This window comes from Pelobates fuscus, chromosome 4 (genome assembly GCF_036172605.1).
Source record: "Pelobates fuscus isolate aPelFus1 chromosome 4, aPelFus1.pri, whole genome shotgun sequence".
In the NCBI taxonomy this organism is placed as follows: domain Eukaryota; kingdom Metazoa; phylum Chordata; class Amphibia; order Anura; family Pelobatidae; genus Pelobates; species Pelobates fuscus.
In genome coordinates this window covers 61958854-61983135 of record NC_086320.1, presented here as the reverse complement: position 1 = coordinate 61983135, position 24282 = coordinate 61958854, and the positions used below count along the sequence as shown (strand labels likewise).

General features: G+C 41.3%; 1 protein-coding gene across 1 annotated transcript; it reads right to left on the bottom strand.

Moving 5' to 3' along the window:
• Positions 1 to 20500: 20500 nt before the first annotated feature.
• On the bottom strand, positions 20501 to 23389 carry LOC134608429 (hemoglobin subunit beta-2-like). Its single transcript, XM_063451230.1, has 3 exons — positions 23229 to 23389; positions 21726 to 21948; positions 20501 to 20698 (listed from the first exon to the last, which is right to left on the bottom strand). Exons 1-3 carry the CDS (start codon positions 23318 to 23320, stop codon positions 20567 to 20569), a joined length of 447 nt encoding a protein of 148 aa, XP_063307300.1. The 5' UTR covers positions 23321 to 23389; the 3' UTR covers positions 20501 to 20566.
• Positions 23390 to 24282: the final 893 nt, after the last annotated feature.

Below are 24282 nucleotides of genomic sequence, written 5' to 3'. Positions count from 1 at the left end.
TAAATATGCTGATCTCATGAGTTTGTACAACGAGATGCACAGAAGCAGAAAGCAGATAAGAAAAAAGAACTCTGTTACAATAGATATTATAACATTTTCATTGGTGTGACCAAGTTCATTTTCTGGCTTTAGAGTATATATTTTAAAAACAGAATGGTATTCAGTGGCTGTTAAGAAACAAACTGAGTAAGAAATATTGGGTGATTCATGTAGAAGCAAAACTGCATTGATGAACAAAAATATTAACAAATGTTAGCAAAAATATATATATACTAATACTTGTTTGGCTCACTTTACAATCAACCCAAGACAACATCTTCCATTTTTTATGAACTAATTCCAATCACATATGTGTTGGTTTACAGCATTGGCAGATCTGGGTGGGGGTGCAGCAGGGTAAATGCTCCCCTACAAAGCGCCCCCATTAGCAGGAAGCTAATTGAAGGGTAACCTAATCCTGTTCCCAGGTGCCTTCATCCAAGTTATTAAAAATGCCCGGGTCACCATTTCTTTATATATGCTGCACATGCAGGCGAAAGGAGACATTTAATTGATTTGTTAGACAGGACAGAGGGCATAAGTGTCAGTGCCAAAGCAGAAGCGGCGTGCCTAGATGGATATAGGTATTTATCACTCTATGTGGTTTTTTTTTTTTATAATTTAGTACATCTGTATTTGAGTGGATGCCTGAATCCACCTTTTAGAATTTGTCACAAAATCCAGCGATGGTCCTTCTGAGCTTCGGCTCTGGGTCCTCCCTGGTTTAAAGGAAAAACATTTTTTTCAATGTTTTATTTTTTTATTAAGTATCCATATAAAACAGGGACACAATATGTAAGTATTAACACTTGCTATACAAAATTCCATCCGCAAAGCGTACATGTAACAATACACGACGACCAGATCATAAACCAGCATGCTTAATCGGTGTACCCTGTGGGCAAGATACAAATAGACAATAAACTTATACAAACATTGGACAGACAAGACAAAATGGTCAAAACTATTATATAACTTTTGTGTCAATGGGTGAGTCCCCATGGGGGAATCCTGGAGAAGGTACGGTATCCTGGGTGCAACCATGCGTCAGACTATTACAAGCATGGAATACCAGAAGAGAACGAACAATCGTAGTCAGAATTTTTTATTGTTATTTAAGATAAAAAATGACATGTATTAGAGCCTCTATAAGAGCTATTCAGTAATGTTTTTATTACAAAATAATACCTCACATTTTAAAATACCATCGCTGCTCAGCCACTTCTGTTCCTGAGCTCATGTCCAAAACTCATTGTTCTGAGTGAAATTTTTTTTTTTAAATTCTCTTGAGGTTGTTGGGTGGGAGTAGAGCTGAAGTGTGTTGCCCGGTAAAGCACTGCATTATTTTTTTTTTACTTGCAGGGATTTAGCCTGCTACCGTGGTTCTTCTAACTTCAAATAATTAAAATTAAAATGGTCATTTTCAATATCCCCCTTTTAAGGGTTGTTAGTTGTAGTGTACCGCTGGAGTGCTTCCGCCAGTAAAGCACTGCCATATTTTGTTACATATTTTGCAAGGACCTAATAAAAGTGCTTTGCCTACTACCTGCCTTTGTCGCTGGGCCACAGCTGTACTGAGGCTCTCAACCATAGGCTGCTGCTGCCAGTGTCACTGTTCTCAGTGAACCTCCATTTTGCTAGTCTGCCACCTCTGCCCCTGGGTGGGCTCATGTCCAAATGCTGCTGTAGCTATTCTGAGTGAAAAGTTGAAATGTGCCACTTTAGGGTTTGTGGGGACTGGACTTGGCGCAGCAGTAACATTAACAGTCTCACACTAGGATCAATAACTTAGACTATTTACTTCCCACTCAGAGTTGGTGTAATTAAGTAGCACTGGCCATGGTTAGACACAACAGTAGCTGAACTAGGGAACCTCTCATATTTTTAAAATGACTACCCAACTGTCTGCTTGTGCTACCTCTTCCCTGGACTTAGATCCAAAGGCTGCTGCTGCTGCCGCTGTTCTTCTGACTTCAAATTTTCCCCTTTGAGTTTTTCAGAGTAGAGCTGCAGTGCAACATTAAGGTTAAACCATTTGAGAACAGTTTAACTCCTTGAGGTAAGAGTACACCCGAGAGCCTCCTGCCACCATAACAACTTAAATTATATGAAGTTGTTATGGTGCCTAAAAGGGCTCCGTTTGACAGACAGTAATACACAGACAAGCATATACAGATTCAGGCCTAGGCTTACACAAAGACACAGACATACAGAGACACATAGAGTTAGGTACACACAGACAAACAGGCACACTATAAAATGTTTTTTTTTTATTCTCCCAACCTGAAAGCAGGGCCAGCGGTTACTAGCCTCTCCTTCTACACCCTGTTCCAAATTATTATGCAAATTATATTTTTCTCATTTACCTAAATAATCGATGTAAATAACAGTCAGCATAATTCTCATGTTATCAACTATTAAGAGTACAATTCAAATTTTATTGAACAAACCTCCTAATGATAACAGTATTTTTTTAAAACATAAAAAACTTACAATGCACTGTTCCAAATTATTACGCACAGTAAGTTTCAACACTTTCAACACTTTATAGGTTGTAGCTTCACAAGTCTTGCATCCATTGAACTTGTGAGTTTTTGGACAGTTTCTGCTTGAATTTGTTTGCAATATGTCAGAATAGCCTCCCAGAGCTGTTGTTTGGATGTAAACTGCTTCTCACCCACATAGATCTTTTGCTTGAGGATGCTCCAAAGGTTCTCAATAGGATTGAGGTCAGGGGAGGATGGAGGCCACACCATGACTTTCTCTCCTTTTATCCCCATAGCAGCCATTGATGCAGAGGTATTCTTTGCAGCATGAGATGGTGCATTGTCATGCATGAAGATGATTTTATTACGGAAAGTATAGTTCTTCCTTCTGTACCAGGGAAGAAAGTGGTCAGTCAGAAACTTCACATACTTTGAAGAGGTCATCTTTACACCTTCGGGGACCCTAAAGGGGCCGACCAGCTCTCTTCCCATGATTCCGGCCCAAAACATGACACCACCACCGCTATACTGATGTCGCAGCCTTGTTGGAACAGGGTGGCCGTCCACCAACCATCCACTACTCCATCCATCTGGACCATCCAGGGTTGCACGGCACTGATCAGTGAACAGGACTATTTGAAAATTAGTCTTCATGTATTTTTCTGCCCAATGCAGCCATTTCTGCTTGTGAGCATTGGTTAGTGGTGGCCGAATCGAAGGTATATGCACAGTTGCAAGACTCTGGAGGACTCTACACCTTGATGTCCGTGGGGCTCCAGAGGCACCAGCAGCTTCAAATATCTGTTTGCTGTTATGTAATGGTATTTTAGCAGCTGCTCTCTTGATCCGATGCATGGATCTGGCAGAAATCTTCCTCAATGTGCCTTTACCTGCACGAACCCGTCTGTGCTCTGAACCAGCCACAAATCTCTTAATAGTGCTATGATCACGCTTAAGTTTTCGTGAAATATCTAATGTTTTCATACCTCGTCCAAGGCATTGAACTATTTCACTCTTTTCGGCAGCAGAGAGATCCTTTTTCTTCCCCATATTGCATGAAAATGGTGCTCTGCTTAATAATGTGGAACACCCTCCTTTAGTAGTTTTTCCTTAAATTGGGCTCACTTGGCAATCTAATTATAACAGTTGTTCGAGATTGTTTTCAGTGAACAAAAGAGCCCTGAGACACAATGCCATCCATGAGTTAAACTGTAAAACAAAATATTTAATCTTTGTGACACTTAAATAGAATTTGCATAATAATTTGGAACAGGGTGTATGTCACATACAGAGTGAGGGAAAGGAGACAGCAAGCTGCCGGGTCCAGTATTGCAGCACCCATCTTCTGTGCTACTTCGACTTGCTCAGTCACCTCGTTAACACTCGGCCGGAACACTGTGCATTTCCATGTTTTAGTGCCTGGCTTCTGCTCCAAAGGACTGGGCAGGGGAGCAACCAGGACAGCATGTCAATGCTCCTGGTACCGGCATCCTCCCCAACACATGACTGTCAGCAACTTAGTTATTTGGGTTGTTGCTGAATCAGCAATATAATAACAGTAATGGGGCCCCCAGGCTGCCAAGGACCACCATTAATAGGCAGGGGGTAGTGTATTGCATTGGGGGGAAGGCAGTGTATTAAATTGGTAGGAGGGGGGCAGTTTATTAAATTGTGGGGAGGGAGGACAGTGTATTGAATAGGAAGGAGGGAGAACAGTGTATTACATTGTGGGGAGGGAGTTGAATAAAATGTACCCCACAACAAACCATTTATGTTGGAGATGCAGCATAGCTACAGGTACTTTTAAACATATTTGGTGGGAGTGCAACAAATTGAACAGCTTGTGGTCTAATATCCAAGGGTCTGTGTCCGTAGATCTCAACCTTGAGTTGAGGCGCTCTCCAGGGGTCGTCCTGCTTCATCTAAACTGGCCGGCAATAGCGTATGAGTTGAAAATTATTCTTATTCATCTTTTTTTAGCTGGCAAAATTGTGATTGCGAGAAGCTGGAAAAATTATAGGGACGTCCCTTGGGATCAAGTTAGAGCCCAGCTTAAGTTCCAGATTAAGATGGAACTGATGTTGAATAAATAAAATTCAAGTAAAAAAGTAATTGTCTGGACGAAGTGCTGGGACCAGATTAACAAATAGAGTTTTCAGCAAATAAAATGTCTGTCCAAATTAACTTCCTTACAAATTTAAAGGGAAACATTGTTAGATTGTCTTTCTTTGGATAATATGAAATATACAGTCTTACTCGATATGTATTTTCTCCTCTCTCCTTTGCTGCATTGTCTTTTATATGTAGATATGCAAGTTAAATGTATTGTCTTGTTTTTGGTTGGTGAAATGTGTAAAGAAAGTTTCCATGGATATATTTTTCAAATGGAAGTAATGTTTCCTACCATGTGTATGTGGTTTATGTATTGTATTGTCTTTTAGTAAGAAAGAAAAATCTTTTCAATAAAAACTATTTAAAAAAATAAATTGTGGGGAGGGAGGATAGTGTATTGAATTGGGAGGAGGGAGGGCAGAGTATTAAATTGTGGGGAGGAGGAAGTGCATTAAATTGGGAGGAGTGAGGCAGAGGGACACAAACACTCTCACTAAAAAACACACACACTAACACTCAATTTTGCTTTAGTATTTGCTTTTTTTGGTTTATTTCTTCCCTGGGGTCGAGTGGGGCTGGCAGGGCAATGCAGGTGCTCTGGCAGGTGCACAGTTCAAGCGGGGGCCTAGGGAGCTCTGACCCTCCTGCTCAGCTCCCTCGCGTGCCTCTTAGTGATGCCCAGAGCCTGAGTGACTTCATATTCCGGTTCCGGCATCACTGCAGTGCGCGCGAGGGAGCTGAACAGGGAAGAGCTAAGGGGAGAGGGCTCCCTTGCGCCCACCTCCCAAATCAGGGGATGCCTGCATTGGGGGGGAGGGGCTTAAGGTGGCCAGCTGGCCAGCTCCTGGGCCACCCAGGACAAGAGGCTGACATGGCATCTGCTGGGGCTTTGGGGGCGGCTTTTTTTGCCGCCCCCCTGAAAGTGACGCCCAAGGCAAATGCCTTGTCAGCCCTGCGGTAAATACACCGTTGCCTGAGACTAATCACGAACGGGCTGTGCCTATACGCTGTCTCCAGCATGTGTTTTATAAAGACGGAAATAAAGCTGATGCTGATTTAACACAGTTGACCGGTTGAGGAATCTGATCCCTCCAGAGTTGTTTAGTGAGAGTGGCACATGAACCACTCTTTCTTTGTGAGTTGCCATTTACGAGATTTTCATTCCATTTACTGCATATAGTTTGTGCACATATGGTCTGCACTATATTGTGTTATTTTTTTTTAAGGTTATATCCAGAAAATTGGTTTGAGGGGGGCTGGATACCATTATCCTTTTATATTCATATGTTAGCTATATACACCAGTTGCCAAAGATGATAGTGAAGCCCTGGAAAACAGTATGCATCTCTTAAGCATGCACAATTTTTTGTGAATGTTCCACCATGCTGCGCAGGTCATACCGACAGAAGTTGCAGAGATATTTGAAGTCACAGCCTGCAACTCAGAAAGTTTTTATCTGTCAAACCCGTATTTTGGATGTTCTGCACTAGTAGGACCATTAAAACTGAGATTTGTGGATTTTATGTGCACTACAAGACCGTATCTCCAGAAGGATATTGATACTTTGGAGAGAGGTCAGAGAATGGTTACTAAACTGGTTCATGGAATGCAGGATAAAACTTACCAGGAAAGGTTAAAGGATCTTAACATGTATAGCTTGGAGGAAAGACGAGACGGGGGTCTGATAGAAACATTTAAATACATTAAGGGAATCAACACAGTAAAGGAGGAGACTATATTTAAAAGAAGAAAAACTACCACAACAAGAGGACATAGTCTTAAATTAGAGGGGCAAAGGTTTAAAAATAATATCAGGAAGTATTACTTTACTGAGAGGGTAGTGGATGCATGGAATAGCCTTCCAGCTGAAGTGGTAGAGGTTAACACAGTGAAGGAGTTTAAGCATGCGTGGGATAGGCATAAAGCTATCCTAGCTATAAGATAAGGCCAGTGACTAATAAGAGTATTTAGAAAATTGGGCAGACTAGATGGGCCGAATGGTTCTTATCTGCCATCACATTCTATGTTTCTATTTTTCTATTTCCCTGCATTTGCCCCATCACATAAATTTGCCAGGCATCCACTTTCCAAGGTGCAAAATCATGCAGTGCACACTCCCTTGCTATTCCCCCATCCCTGGCAATATGTAAGCCAGTGGGAGGGGTGAATAGATTAGTTTTGTAGCCCCCTTTGCACACACTTGATAAGCAGTCCCTATCTACTCACACTGCAAATAGCTCTTATCCAGGAATTCACTTCACCAAAAATAGTCCCTATCCAAACACACACTCCAATTATCCCAATCCCCACAAATAGCCATTAGCAAACAAACACACACACACTGATACCGGAGAAACTGACTGAAGCCAAGCACAGAGAGATGGACACAGGTTTCTTCAGGAAGGAAGAGATCTTTATTCGATTCACCGACCGGGACTCAGAGGGACTAATGTCACCAAAAACAGCTCAAATCTGAGTCCCGATCGTACAGTGTAGGCACCTTATATAGACATATAGCTCCTCCTATAATCAGTTCCACCCACACGTACTCTTACCCAATCAACAGAATAAAGACTAAATTCCTGTTTGACCACATGGCTTGCCCAGCACAATGGAGGAGGGGAATACTCGTATATCCTGTATTCCTGCACATGCTCCGTACACTACTGATTGTATCGTTGCCACGTGCAACCAACCGATACATCAGCATATGCACGTGCACAGACCACGTGGCAATCTCGGCCTACTAAATTTATTTTTACAGAGATTCCACCACATTCCCCCCTTTGATGCTTCTGATATTTCATAATTACAGATGCATCACAATCGGGGTTTGCTTACACCTCAAGTTGCCATAAACCAGACTAGACTTTGCGACTCTCTAGAGATACGAACCCCTCAGCATTCCTCTTCCTGTACATGTTCTCCTTTAAAGCCTCGTACCTGCAAACAGCCATTATCTGTGCAGCGGCCTTTCTCTCTGCTATATTCTCTATAATGCTCTGCACAGACCTAACTACCAAAGGAATCAAACACGGCAGGAGGAGGCACAGCATCAAGATTAGCATGACTCCACCTACCAGTGCCTTAAGTCCTCCAAGCTGCTCGTTCCAATTACCAAACCAACTACTCAGATTATACCCTTTCCATACTTTCGTAGGCACATGTGCTAGTTTAACCATATGGCTAGTAAGCTCAGCTATTGCTTGCCCTTCGTCATCTATTTGAAGACAACAATTGCTTAGATTAAACTTCCCACAAACACCTCCCTCTACTGCCAATAGGTAATCCAAGGCTAATCTATTCTGGTAGACGGCTGTCGTCATCCTAGTGTTATGCTTTGCTAGGAGATTAAGCGCCTGTGATGTTTCATTGGTAATTATCTCAACCACTGCCTGTAATCTTATGATACGGTTGAGCATGTATATTGGGGTTTTGTATCCATAAGTACCATCCTCTGCCCACGTAGCTGGCCCATAATAATCTATAATGCGCTGGGGAGGCCACTCATTATCTTCCCAGGTACCTATCTCTAGGGGTCCCCTTTTCTTTCTATGATTTACATCATACACTTTAACTCCCAAAGTCTCTCCTGTTTCAATTGGCAACAAGAAGAAGGATGGTCTGAGCATACCTAATACACATGCCCTTCCCAGTCCTGTGGTAACTCCGAATAGGCTTTCTTACCACAGATCCAGTACAAATTTGCTGGGGCTTTCCAACTAGATGTAACAGATAGGTCAAACCACACATCCTTTAAACTGGTATAACTTGCAAACGTATTAGGTGGTTCTGAGACATTTGAAGCTGACCACCAAGTTGTATTTTTTGTACTTTCATTATAAGCTTTTTGCCCTAGACAAGTCAATTCTCCTACAGATGTATTAAACATTATTAATTTCCTTGCTATGCAAACATAACCTATAATGGAGGTCTTTAATCGCCACTCAGATTTACCTCTAACACTCACTTGATAATCAGTTTGAGAAGATATTAACTGTTCAACTGTCTCAGAACCGGAATACATTACCTCCTTTGCTTCCCATGGCCATTGGTCTCCCATATTAGTACCTCCACAGACATAGCAGTTGGTTACATTAAGACTACCAGCAATGCTCTCGGCTAGATCTATAAATAAGTTTTTCGCATTATGGGGGATCTTATTTTCCACACTCATCTCCTCATAGAAGGAATGAAAGACCTGATGAGTCTGGGTTGCCACAGTATCGGTCTCTATTCCTATAAATAATATTGTCCCAGGATCCAAACCTGTTCCATATATCTGGAACCCAAATAAGTTCCCAAACCTATCTATAAATCGTTCTGGGTCATTGATAAGTATATGGACTGGGTTACACTCCCTAGACTTACAATATGGCTTGGTAGGCAACTTAGTAACGATCATATCCTTATCTACTGTCTGTCCCCAGGTTGCCCACCCCACACAGGACCAATACGGACAATACAGTGGGACCTCGGTTTACGAATTTAATGCGTTCTCCGGGATGTTTCGTATTGTGAAAAATTCGTAAACCGAAACACTGTTTCCCATAGGAATGCATTGAAAACCAATGAATTCGTTCCGGAGGTGAGAAAAAAGTCAAATAAAGTATTTCATCTGTTCAAAACTCTTTATAAAGTGCACTTTAACCCCTTAAGGACACATGACATGTGTGACATGTCAAGATTCCCTTTTATTCCAGAAGTTTGGTCCTTAAGGGGTTAAAGGCATAAATACTGTACAGGGACATGATTAATCAAACAATAACATTTCAAACATCCAACTTTATGTTTTAAAACATCACACATCAACACACAGTAAAAGGCATGCAAACAACTAAGCTCAGCTCCCTACCTTTCCACTTCTTGAGATGCACCAAAAAGGCTCCAAAACCTGCTGCAAATGGCTCCAAAAGGCTCCAAAACTTGCTGCAAAGTGCTCAAAAAGGCTCCACAACTTGCTGCAAGTGGCTTCAAAAGCCTCCACAACTTGCTGAACAAGGCTCCAAAAGGCTCCACAAGGCAACACAACTTGCTGCAAATGGCTCCAAAACCTCTCCAACACCTCCACACTACACACTCATGTGCTACCCACACTTCAGTATGCAGGGGGCGGAGCTATAAACTGGGACACTTGTTTCGTATTGTGAAAAAAATACGTAAACCGAGGCATTTTTTTAAATGAATTTTTATACGTAAACCGAATTTTTCGTTTACCGAGGCATTCGTTAACCGAGGTTCCACTGTAATTGTATTCTTTATTTGGGCATTTTGGATCTACATACTTATACTTACTACTGGGGCAAATATACTTATCATTAGACACATACGTTCTTTCCCATTTAAGATCACCACATACATTCCATGGTTTTCTACCACCTGATATCGCCTTACATGCATCAAATAGCAAAACACCTGGAGAATGTACGGTTTCTAGTATGGTCTTATTTATCAGGGTACCCTGTGAGTCTCCATTCCGAATAGTCAACCAAATTGTACGGGGTTGATACTCAGGGCTAAAACACTTAGGTTCTCCTGCTCCTAAATGGCATACACTATAATCTATGTCTAAGTATCTACACTTAGATACATGTCCTTTACACTCCTACTGTGAATGCCAAATAAGGGTCTGGGAAATGTGATTGCCTGTTTTCGTAGTCTTAATGCAAACCTCGCAGCCTGGTGTGTCGGTACCTCTACCTTCCTGGATAATTAAAAACACACATAAATACATTATGAAACACATCCCTCCTGACATCTTCTTTCTAACTATTCGACCGTGCGATGGCACCTCAGCTTCCGGGAATGTGAGGGCTGCAGGGAATGGAGTCCTTCTGATCCTCACTTTCCTTCACAGAGATCCCTTCAAGACACTCTGACTATGTAACGTAGGCAGGTGGTCAGGCTTTATTATGGACGTCAAAACACCTACTTGCTGATCTCTATAGTTACTCTAGATGTCCCAATATCTCCTCGTCACTCCGACTGAGTTGCACGCTTCAACCGGATCTTGCAGGGATTCTCAGGATCTGGTGTAGCTTGCCAAGAATCTGCTGCTGCTGGTTTAACCCTGGAGTCACTTCGGTCACCTTTATAGCTGTTGGGGTAGACAAAAGAACAACATAAGGACCCCTCCACTTTGGTCCCAACGGTACACTGTTCTACTCCTTTATCCAAACTTGGTCTCCTGGATGATAAGAATGGACAGGTGGATAAATATTCACAGGTAACCTATCTTGTACCCATTTCTGTACCTCCTCCATAGTTTTACCCAACTCTACAACCTGCTGCCGGGTAATTCCTTCTCCCAACTGACTCAAATCCCCCCTTAAGTTACTAAGTACGGAAGGTGAACGCCCATACATAATTTCAAAAGGCGAGAGACCCATCCTTCTAGTAGATGTGCTACGAATGCGCAACAGAGCTATTGGCAAAAGAACATTCCACTTGAGTTGGGTTTCTTGACACATTTTTGCCAATTGGCTCTTAATAGTTTTGTTCATCCTTTCCACTTTCCCAGAACTCTGAGGCCTATATGCCGTAGCATATGAGTCACTTAATACCAAGCATATGAGTCAGTTGAGTCACTTAATACCAAGCATATGAGTCAGTTGTTGTAGGCACTGGTGAACAAAGGCTGGACCATTATCTGATCCTATAGAACATGGTAATCCATATCGAGGTATTATTTCCCGCAACAGAAATCATACGACTTCTCCTGCTTTCTCTGTACAAGTGGGACATGCTTCGACCCATACTGAGTAGGTGCACACAGCTACAAGTAGGTAACGATGTCCGCCGGATTTAGGCATTACCGTGTAGTCTATTTCGAGATCGGACATAGGGAGCCCTCCCATGTACTGGACTCCCGGTGGTTTCACTGGACCTTGCCTTGCGTTGTTTTTGGCACATAACACACATCTTCGTACAATGACTTGAGTCAAGTTGGACAATCTTGGTATGTAGAAATGCTTCCTAAGAGATTCTTCCATACTATCTCTCCCGGAATGTGTCCCATTGTGATAGTTCTGGACAATTTCTACAGCTAGCGATGCTGGAATAACTATCCTTCCATCTTCTAACTGATACCAATTATTCTTCAAGTATTTTCCAGCTTCAGTCTTTAACCACTCTTCTTCTTGAGCTGTATAAACTGGAGTCCACTGAGACAGAGGGGTCGGTATGAGAGCAGCTATACACTCCACATATTCCTGTTGTCCCGATTCAGTGGCACGCTTGGCTGCATTATCTGCCATCCGATTTCCTTTCACCACATCACCATCACCTTTCAGGTGCGCTCGACAATGTATGATACCAACTTCCTTCGGTTCCCATACGGCTTCCAATAGTTGTAATATTTCAGCTGCGTACTTGATTTCTTTACCCTCTGAGTTCAGTAGTCCTCTTTCTTTATACAAGGCTCCATGGGCATGAGTGGTTAAAAACGCATACTTTGAGTCCATATAGATGTTTACCCTCAATCCTTCAGCTAATTGTAACGCTCGTGTAAGTGCGATTAATCCTGCCTTCTGTGCCGATGTTCCTTTTGACAATGGCCGAGCTTCTATCACCTTGTCTATGGTTGTCACTGAGTATCCTGCATAGCGAATCCCTTCTTTCACGTAGCTACTGCCGTCCGTATAGTACTGAACATCGGGGTTCTGGATGGGAAAATCACGAAGGTCTGGTCTGCTTGAGAACACTTCATCCATCACCTCCAGGCAATCATGTTGACTCTCAGTAGGTTGTGGCAAAAGGGTAGCTGGATTCAAGGTATTGACAGTTTCAAGATGCACTCTCGGGTTCTCACATAACATGGCTTGATACTTGGTCATACGGCTATTGCTAAACCAATGATTGCCTTTATAGTCTAGCAACGTCTGTACTGCGTGCGGGACTCGCACGTAGAGTTCCTGACCCAGAGTGAGCTTGTCAGCTTCAGCTACCAGCAGGGCGGCGGCAGCTACAGCTCTTAGACAAGGTGGAAGACCACTGGCCACTGCATCCAGTTGTTTGGACATATATGCAACAGGTCGTTGCCATGATCCCAAGTACTCTGTCAGTACTCCCACAGCCATCCTTCTTTACTCGTGTACATATAAGTAGAATGGACGTGTATGATCAGGTAGACCTAATGCTGGGGCACTCATCAATGCCTTCTTAACATCCTCAAATGCCTTCTGCTGTTCGATAGTCCACAGGAAGGGATCGTGTTCTGTGCCTTTTATAGCTGCAAAGGGGTTTCGCCAATATCGCATAACTGGGAATCCATATCCTGTAGAAGCCTGCTGCCCCCAAGAACTCTCGCACTTGTCTTCTATTCTTGGGTGTTGGTATTTGGCTTCTTTTCTCTCTGGCCCCATTATCCTTTGACCTTCAGAGATATGGAATCCCAGATACTTGACAGTTGGCTGACACAACTGAGCTTTCTTCCTGGACACCTTGTATCCTGCCTTCCAAAGAATGTGCAGTAAATCATATGTTGCTTGCTGACATATCTCCTGGGATGGACTTGAAGTCTAGTAAGTCCTGACTTAATGCTGATCCAAATAGGGTAGGTGAATTTTCAAACCCTTGGGGCAATCTTGTCCAAGTCATCTGTCCAAGTCATCTGGCGTTTCGAGCCCGTTACAGCATTTTCCCATTGGAATGCAAAGATACACTGGCTTTCTGTAGCAATTCGTAGGCAAAAGAAGGCATCTTTAAGGTCCAAAACTGTAAAGTAAGTAGCCCCGCCCTGAATTAAGGCAAGCAGGTTATATGGATTGGGCACAACTGGATGTATACTTACTACCGCATCATTGACTGCTCTCAAGTCCTGCACAGGGCGATACTCATCTGTCCCAGGCTTTTGAACAGGCAACAATGGGGTGTTCCAGGGGGAAGTACAGAATTTTAGGATACCATACCTTATGAACTTATCCAAATAAGACTGTATGTTCTTCTTTGCCTTTTGGGGAATATGGTATTGTCTTAGGCTCACTGGATAAACCCCAAGTTTTAGTTCAATCCGTATAGGTGGGGTATTGCGAGCAAGTCCTGGTGGGTTACTCTCTGCCCACACTCCTGGTATATTAAACAAGGATTCATCACTCTTAGGGTTTTGGTTGGTCAACACTGTATAAACTCGCCACTCTTCTTCCTTCGGTATTGATAATGTCATTATACCTGAGGGTCCATTAACCCCTTAAGGACACATGACGTGTGTGGCATGTCATGATTCCCTTTTATTCCAGAAGTTTGGTCCTTAAGGGGTTAAACTTCAAGGATATTGTTCCGTTAGGCAGTAATACCTATCCCCATGAACGCTTCCTCTATTATTCCCACCATTTCCTCCAGGGCCTCCTCTTCCTCTTGCTCTGCCTCTATAATTATTACTATATCCTGCCCTTGTTCAATCTCTCTCATATTGTTCCCTCTGTGGACACTTACTTCTCCAATGCCCTTCTTCCCTACAGTATGCGCATTGGTTCCTACTTAAAGGCTCGCTATTCCACTTATTCTCGCTTTTCTCAGTTCCCCTATACACTTCCTTTTCCCTTCTATCTACACCCGCGATAGCTACTGCTAACATGTCTGCTTTCCTTCTCATCTTTCGTTCTTCTTCCTTTTTCGTCTCTGTCTCCCTATTCATATAAACCTTATTTGCTATCTCCATTAGTTGAGTTATAGACATCCCTACAAACCCTTCTAACTTTTGTAATTTTCTCTTTATATCTCCATAAGCCTGGCTGACAAAGGCAGAGTTAACCATCCGGGAATTCTCAGGAGCCTCTGGATTAAAGGGGGTATACAACCGGTATGCCTCCAATAATCGATCATAAAAGGCACTGGGCGACTCATCACATTTCTGCAATACCTCAGCCGTCTTTGACATATTGATCGCCCTTTTCCCTCCGGCTTTCATGCCAGCAATAATGGCGTCCCTATAAGCTCTTAAATGGGCCATATCTGCGCCATTAACATTTCAATTCGGATCTGCGTTTGGATAATCGGCTGCGGCCCATGCTGCCGGGTTGGCCTGATTTTGAGTACGGGCCACTTCTTCAAGCTCTTTAATTGCCGCCTGATTTATCCGAGTTCTTTCCTCGTTATTGAACAATGTCATAAGTAATTGCTGGCAATCAGCCCAAGTGGGATTATGTGTCTGGATTATAGAGGTAATCAAATCTGTCATGGCTTGAGGTTTATCTGTGTAGGAGGAGTTATGGGTCTTCCAGTTGAATAAATCAGTAGTGGTAAAGGGAACATAGACAAATACGGGATCAGAATGTTGTAACTGGCCCTCACCGTTAATATGTGTCGGGCATTTTTATAATGTCGGGGTTGGAGGGTACCGGTCAGTTGTCGGGTTAGTATGGGGCTTCGTTGAGGAAGGTCAGTTATGGGTTCTGGTCGAGGGGTAGTAAGATGAGTGGAAGGGATCGCTTTTTCTTTACTGAAGGGAAGATCAGTAAGTAGAATATTCCGGGCCGGGATGGGAGGAGCCTGACCAGGAACCAGAAATGACGCCAAATCTGGATAGGTGGGGTTAATAGGGGTAGGTACCGGAAGGGGAGGGTTTAAAACAAGTGGGCTAGACTCTGAGCTAGAGGAGGGGGTAGGTGGAGACAATGGAGCAAGGGTAGTGGTATTACTAGCAGCACCTCCTCTTCCTCTTCCTGTAGAGGAGGAGTAAGGGGGCGGCATGGGGATCTCTGACTCAGGGGGCGTGTCCAGAATGGGCGTAATCATGGCCTTGGTGGACAAACGAGTCCTAGCCAACATGAGGCGAGATTGCTCCTCGTGGCATACCCTGATCCATTTTGGCAAGACATTTACGGCCCGCTTCCAACAATCGATATACGGAAACTGGCCGTAAAGTTCAGGCCTACCCGATACAGCAACGTGTACGCGCTGCACCAGATTAGGATCAAGACTACCACGTGGAGGCCATGCAGCCACCAAGGCAGGCCATTCCCTACTACATAAAGTAGTCAGGCGTGTTGGGGACATCTTTACTCCAAAATCATATACATTGTATCCCTTGTTAGTTCTTTAGCATGCATTCTAAGGGATCAATGATCTTTGAATCCAACGCACCCATACTTAGCAACGGAGCGTTGTCTCCAACAGAAGCAAAACAAACACACTTCCAACAGTCACACTCGTTCCCCTTGGCAACAGCACTACGTGGTACAGTTACTAGGCCAAACGCACACAACAAAACATACAGGGAATTCCCGTACACACACAGCTGTTACACCAGTCACTAAATAACTATTACTGTACCTTTTGGCGAAACTATACAATCACCCACATTATAATTCTCAATATTTAAATTACCCGTCTATAACACACCCTAGTAACATCATCTTTATAAACAGTAGTTATAGTACGACAGTTATTAGTGGTTATTTACAGTATCAGTAATTATAATACATGGTTATGGTACCGTGCTCTATGAGACCATTACACACTATTCACACTCTCGCTAGACGGCAGAGCTCACGCTATCTAGCAAGATATACACTCTACTACAATAATTTTAACACATTTAAAGTTTCCCAACTAATCTATTGGCCAGTAGCTCGAGGGACTACCTAAATGAATTTACATCCGTTTTGGTTAGCCGTCGCTGCCCAAGCACCACATATAGCGAACTAGAGGGCGGAATTTACACAGAACCCTCTTAGTCTATCTACTCTATCAATAGTCTAGTGGGTTCCAAATTTACACGCCTTCCCACTTAGCCAAGATAGGTTGAGATCTAGCGGACAGAATATACAACAGACTCCGCTTAGTCTCCCGGTCCCTCCGACCTAGCGAACGAAATATACACCCTAGATACGCTAGTCTAGACAAGACACCGGTGTCCGGCTTGGGCTATTTACACAGGACCCAGCCTGACTCCAAACCAAGATTAAACGGGCTGACTACCGGACGTTTAATTAGGAGCGGTGCGCCTTTGCTCCTTCCCTCTACTGAGGGGGCCAATTCCATACACAATACAAACCCCTTATGGGCCTACCGAACAATTGGTATCCAATACCCCTAGTGGGTCCACCGACTAAAACAATAGTCATCTTACCTCTTCGTTCCTAAACCTGAGTTCACACTCATCGACGGGGGGCACCCCAGCACTTACTACGTAGAGGCCGATGATCTCCTGGACAACAGACCAGTGGCGCCGAGACTAAAGGAGGTCCACGCAAAAGTTCAGGGGTGCAGCCGTAGGGAGCGTGGGCAAAGATAGACCGTCTCACGCCTCTGCTCTCAGCTACCGTTGAACTATGAGATTCCCAGCCAATGCACCAAATGATACCGGAGAAACTGACGGAAGCCAAGCACAGAGAGATGGACACAGGTTTCTTCAGGAAGGAAGAGATCTTTATTCGATTCACCGACCGGGACTCAGAGGGATTAATGTCACCAAAAACAGCTCAAATCTGAGCCCCGATCGTACAGTGTAGGCACCTTATATAGACATATAGCTCCTCCTATAATCAGTTCCACCCACACGTACTCTTACCCAATCAACAGAATAAAGACTAAATTCCTGTTTGCCCAGCACAATGGAGGAGGGGAATACTCGTATATCCTGTATTCCTGCACATGCTCCGTACACTACTGATTGTATCGTTGCCACATGCAACCAACCGACCGATACATCAGCATATGCACGTGCACATACCACGTGGCAATCTCGGCCTACTAAATTTATTTTTACCGAGATTCCACCACAACACTACAACACAAACAGCCTCTTTCACACACTGCACTGCTAATAGCCCCTATCCAATGCTCTACAAACACACAATGCTCTACAAACAGCACCTATTAGCACACACTATACACCACTAATGCTACCCGAGCACTTACAATACACCACAAGCAGCCCCTATCCACACATACAATACACAAAGTTCCTATCCACACCCACAATACACTGCAAACAGCTTCCTCCACACACACACATACTATACTAAAGAAATTCTTCCCATCACATGCAACACCACAAGCAGCTAACCGTGGTATCCATAGGGGCATATGCAGCGCCCAATCAAACAATTGTTATAATAATAAAAAAATAAAAAAAATATTGCCAATGGTAACAAAGTGAATTACTGACATTGCTTCCCTTTGGGAAATACAGTTGCAAGAAAAAGTATGTGAACCAACACCTCCAATCTCATCTCATTGATTGGACTCCAGTTGTCTGACATCTCACTCCAATTAGCTCTTGGAGATGTCATCAGTCGCGTTGCTAGGGGGGGGCCAGAGGGGGCCATGGCCCCCCTACATCATGCTGTGCCCCCCCTTGGGCCCCCCCAAATGCCAGCAACTTGCTGGCTATGTGTCTAAATTCTATTCCCTCGGGTTGTCACAGTCTTAGTTACAAATGACTAAGTAGGCACACACAGTTGAAAATCAAAGTGTAGTATGTGGAGAGAAAAATCCCTTAGAGTGGGTTTAATGTTAATATTCCCCCACGTTGTTTAACTTCCCCAATGCCTCAGTCTTCAAAGCAGATTAGTAAATAAAACAGCAAGCCTACCTGTTGCTGGGGGTCAGCCATCTTCTGGCCTTTGCAGCAGCAGCAGCCCATGCAGCCCAAACCTTTCAATATTAACAACAAACGCTTGCTTTATCCTCCCTCTTGCTTGGTCCATTCCCTATCCCCACTACCAGTAAATATACTCACTTATCTGTGTTTTTCTCTTTAGTCCTACCATACAATAGACCACTTAACAGAAAAAAGATACACTTCATTTCAATAAGCATGAAAAAGTCCCATAAATGAAACTCAAAATCACTATTTTATACATTGCTATCTCCTGCCAATGAAAATCACAGGACAAATACAAAACACACTATCATAGCAATGACAACTTCCCAGACATTTTTTACTGGAACGTTGTGGTTGCTCTTACAGAAATCTAGATTGTGTGCTTTACCAGCGAGTGTGTTTTCTGTGTATGGTAGGAATCTTTGCAAGCAGACGTTATTAGGGGCTAGCAGGTGAAAAAAAATAATGACAAGGTTGAAAATAGTAGCCAAAACTAAATACTGCATGTTATTGATGGCTACAGCTTGCCACTGCTATTTACCAACAAGGGCATCTATTAAATATTTTTGGAGAAGCATTTTAAATGATTGAATTTTTTGTGATATATTTTTAAATGATTTAATATTTTGAAAAAAATAATAATATTTTGATAGTTTTTTATATAATAACATCTCTTTTTACGATGACATATTTTTTTTGAGAATGTAATATTTTGGGGGGGGAAACAAATTTTATAAGTTTGTATAAAATTATTAAATCATTCCAAAAAAATATTAAATTGAATCTAAGATTGAAAAGAAGGCTAATTTATGGTAAATCCAAAGTGAATTATGTAATTGAATTTTAAATTTTCACAAAGATTATCTATCCTTTACCCTTTAAACTCTCAAAATTATATAAAATAACAAAACAATCTTGCCTATATTTTTAAATCACCATTTTTCTGGCGGTCAGTATCCTTTTCATTAGGATCAGAGCAGCATATTATTTAGATTTATAATTGTTTCGTAATGTATGGATTGTTTTTATAATAATATTTTCATTTTTTCCCCCTTTCTTTTTTCTGTACCATTTTCTCTAGTTTATTTCCCCCAGGAGATTTATTTCATTATAGTTTGAAAAATGTTCAATAACAATAATTTGAAAATAAATGAAATTATGTTGCTGATAACATACATTTATGAATGAAATTACTATTTAGAAGGGACATATAATAACATAACTTTTCCCAAATCCTACTAATCACCTTCTAATTGAATAATTTCCTCTGTGTGAGATTAATTGGTGCCTTTATCCCATAAACCTACAGCTTTTCTGACTGAATATATATGGTGCTAGTCACACACATAATCACAGATACACTCATAATCACAGACATACACACACACACACACACAATCACATACACACATAATTACAAACATACACACACAGTCATAGACACATTCATGTACAAACAATGTTTTATTTATTTAGAGGTCTACCAAGCTTCCTTACATGTGCCTTGGAGAGCTGGAGTGGATCCTCTCTCTGGTGGCCAGTGGGGCTGCTGGGATCACTGCATTCTTCCTATACAGCTCTCATGTGCTCCCTGCAGTGGTGCTACATTACAGGCCATTACAGGTTCCGTCGCTGCCCGTACTCTCTCCCTACCCCCCAAAACCAGACATTGATATATTGGGGCATACTAGGCACCTGTTGTGTAGGTAGGCAGGTACCTATTCTGCCTAGTGAGAGTGGCTGCCTGTATAGTAAAGCCACAAGCAGCGGTCACGCCGTGAGCTCTTGCTACATAAGTGACCGAATGGAAGCACCGGCCCTGAATCTACCTGCCACTCTATTAGTAATCCAAAACCCATATAGGAACACCTCTATAAAACGTATTTCACCTGCTATTTAGCTACCCTGGTCAGACAATTCATCCTTTCCTTCTATTAGTTCCAGAATAAAATGTATGGCCTTAACCCAAACATGCAAAGGCCATAACTTACAATTTCTTTATGTCTGCTTCAATTAACTCCTAAATATGACAACCAAACAGTCCCAAAATTGATACATATTATATCATACACTTTTACTTAAGATGGTAATATTACATGATTTAGAGCAGGAATAGTTAACAGTTAGCGTTTGAGCTGAGCTATGTCTCCTGGGAACTTTACCAATGATATATCTAAACAGTTTCTGGCTGAACATTATGGGAGTGGAATTTCAATAGAAAGCCGAAGAGCCATTTGTTAGTTATCCCTTATTTAGATGTTTTCATAGAGAGTAAACATAGCTTTGACTTTATAAAAGTTATTCCAAAGAAACGTTTTACTTGAAATCACATTTTATTAGTTGTTTCATTGTGAACATGCAGGTTTAAGTGCGAGTACATTTAGTTGTGATATTCGTGGCTCAGACCATCCACAACAACTGCAAAGAATTTCTCAACAGCAGCCTGGACTGATGGACTGAAGGAGGATCCTAATTTTCCAGCCAGAACAATCACGAACACTTCACCAAAACGCTGCAAAAGAAAGAAAATTCATTAATATTCTTTCATTTCAAATTGAATTTCACTGGAATGTTAGTTTCAATAAGTAAAAATAATCAGGCAACTGAACCTTAACTTCAAAATGTGTTTGTTTTTTTAAAGGGTAAATAATAGCATAACATTCATAAAAAACATATTTTTTAATTGCATCATCACAGTGATAAAAATAATTTGGGTAAATAAGACCTAGTAACAATGCTATCTTAAGTTAATATTTAAGTGACAACTGTCATTAAATTTTCTCTTCTTTTAAAAGTTATACAAGTGTTCATTTTTAGTACATTCATTTTTATTTTATTTTTTTATGTATATTGATTTTTTTTTAATAAACTTTTTTTAATAAACTTTTTTTTTAATAAACTAGAAATGTTTGCTCCCATTTTACTGTTATCTGACCAACTGCTGCTCTACCAAACTTACCTGCTGTGATCCAGCAGGTAATTAACACCGAGCAGAATTTGGTAGGATAATACTAAAATCTTATTCCCCCTGGCTTCTTGTCCAGACAAAAAAAAAAAGCGATATTTTCTCAAAAACATCAATTCACATATATAGAAAAAAAATAACTTTCATTAAATGTAATAAACATTTTTAAAAAAGTGAAAATGTGATGACAGTTGTCCTTTAATAATAAAATTAGGAAATGCACAAGATTTTAATTAATTACACTAACCGTGTATCCCTAAATTAGTTTAAAAAATATCAAAGCTTGTGGGGCATAAATGAAATGAGAAAGTGCAACTCCTCACCCACTAGTGAACTACAACTCCATATGATGCTTGAGGTTGGCCAGACAACATGGAAGCTGAAGTTTAGTATTTTACAAGAAATTCCTCAAATGTAAATTGGAGACATAGTGGAAACCACTATTCATTCTAAATGTTATCCACTTTAATTGGGCCAGTGGGAGAGAATATCTGTTCATAACTACTAAAATATGTCTTATTTGAGAATGACCATAGTTATATAGAATATAATAATAATAATATTAAATACATACCCTGAAGTTTTCTGGATCCACATACAGACGGTGGGCATGGCTGTCACTGAGGTCGCGGAGAGTGGCCTTAATGGTATCCAAGTGGTGGGCGGCGTTGTCCAGAGCTCCCAGGACCTTCTTGCCGTGGGCCTGTACCTTGGCATTTCCAGCAATTGCAGCTGCGTTGGACAGGTTTCCGAAAGAACTGAAATACCTCTGGGTCCAGGGGTAGACCAGGAGCAGCCTAGTAAATGAGAAACACAATTTAATAAATATGATAAATACATAAAATAAAATAATACACAAGATCCAGCGCACTCTCCTATCTACTAAACAGCAACTTCAATGTTGACAGATTGTATTAGTTTTTAAAAGGTTTTGTTTAAAAACACCTTATCTAGGCAAAAAATAATGGGGATTTAGTTACATTATATGATCATACATTGCATAGGCCTGCCACAACGTCAATGTACCCCATCTTTGGCAGGTCCTACTCTCACAGTCTAATGTCTGCTCTTATGAGATTAACCCACTTACTTGGGAAAAAAAATCCATCTGAGGCTCTCTGCAGTACAAGACTAAATAGGGACCTGAGATGAGGCACCTGTGACAGGGAGGGGTGCAAAACCAAGGAGTTGGCTAGACTCCCAAATATATATATATGGAACATGGGGGGTGGTTGCACTCACCTGAACATGCTTAAATGGGGTGCTGCTGGGGGCCATATTATACAATAAACAATACACAAGAGCCTCAGATGGAATTTTTTTCCCAAGTAAGTGGGTTAATCTCATAAGAGCAGACATTAGACTGTGAGAGTAGGACCTGCCAAAGATGGGGTACATTGACGTTCTGGCAGGCTTATGCAATGTATGATCATATAATGTAACTAAATCCCCATTATTTTTTGCCTAGATAAGGTGTTTTTAAACAAAACCTTTTAAAAACTAATAAGATAAAATAATCTAGTTTGGGGAAGGGAAAGTCAGGGAAAATATTGCAAATAAAGTGGAAAAAACAGAAACATTGTTTCATTTTCTGTATGCTTTTTCTATGCTGACCGCCAGGTGCCAAGGGCACAGATTATAGCAATTACTAACAAGGAGCTAAGATGGAGGCACCCAGTTGCAGTATAAAGATGTGTAATTTCATATTTCATATTTTCACACCTCACTAATACATAATTGTAAAATATAGGAATAAGTAGACATAACCAGGGTTATTTGATAAAATGAGAATTGAATTTTAAATCCACTTTAAATTCAGTGAATAATTAAAATTGCTGGGAATTGAGGGTTCCTTTTAAGATCTTTAAAAAAAATCTAGTAAAATGCTAGACAATGTCCCATAATATTCCTAGAGTACTACTTTGAAATCATGTTAAAGGTATATTTTATATAAGTCCACAAGAATATTAAAATTAAATGCTGAGATTAGTCAATTGTATTGTTTAATCAGCACATTATAGCAGGGATATTGACTAAACCGTGAGTGAGACATTTTAGGTTAAAATGTTTGAATTACCTTCCTAGAGCATCTCCACCATCATGCTCAAGATCAATTTTCTTCCATACGGCGTTGATAGTGGCCTTCTCTTCGGCTGTCCAGTGAACCATGGTGGCTGTTAGAGGGATGAGTAGCTGAGGCTTCAGATAGAAGAAGTGTAAGGTACTGAGAAACCACGATTTACCCCCAAGATTTTATAGTAAAATAAAAAGAATGGAACGCCCATCGTAGTTTGTTTTGTCACACTTTTTTTTTTCCTGCATTTGACACGAGTCCTAACAGATAAGAGGAACAATATGACTGACATTGCTATTCAGAATCAATTTGATTCTTCCATTGGATCTAAATACGCTGATCTCATGAGTTTGTACAACGAGATGCACAGAAGCAGAAAGCAGATAAGAAAATAGAACTCTGTTACAATAGATATTATAACATTTTCATTGGTGTGACCAAGTTCATTTTCTGGCTTTAGAGTATATATTTTAAAAACAGAATGGTATTCAGTGGCTGTTAAGAAACAAACTGAGTAAGAAATATTGGGTGATTCATGTAGAAGCAAAACTGCATCGATGAACAAAAATATTAACAAATGTTAACAAAAATATATATATACTAATACTTGTTTGGCTCACTTTACAATCAACCCAAGACAACATCTTCCATTTTTTATGAACTAATTTCAATCACATATGTGTTGGTTTACAGCATTGGCAGATCTGGGTGGGGGTGCAGCAGGGTAAATGCTCCCCTACAAAGCTCCCCCATTAGCAGGAAGCTAATTGAAGGGTAACCTTATCTCTGTCCCCAGATGCCTGCATCCAAGTTATTAAAAATGCCCAGGTCACCATTTCTTTATATATGCTGCACATGCAGGCGAAAGGAGACATTTAATTGATTTGTTAGACAGGACAGAGGGCATCAGTGTCAGTGCCAAAGCAGAAGCGGCGTGCCTAGATGGATATAGGTATTTATCACTCTATGTGTTTTTTTTTTTATATAAATTAGTACATCTGTATTTGTGTGGATGTCTGAATCCACCTTTTAGAATTTGTCACAAAATCCAGCAATG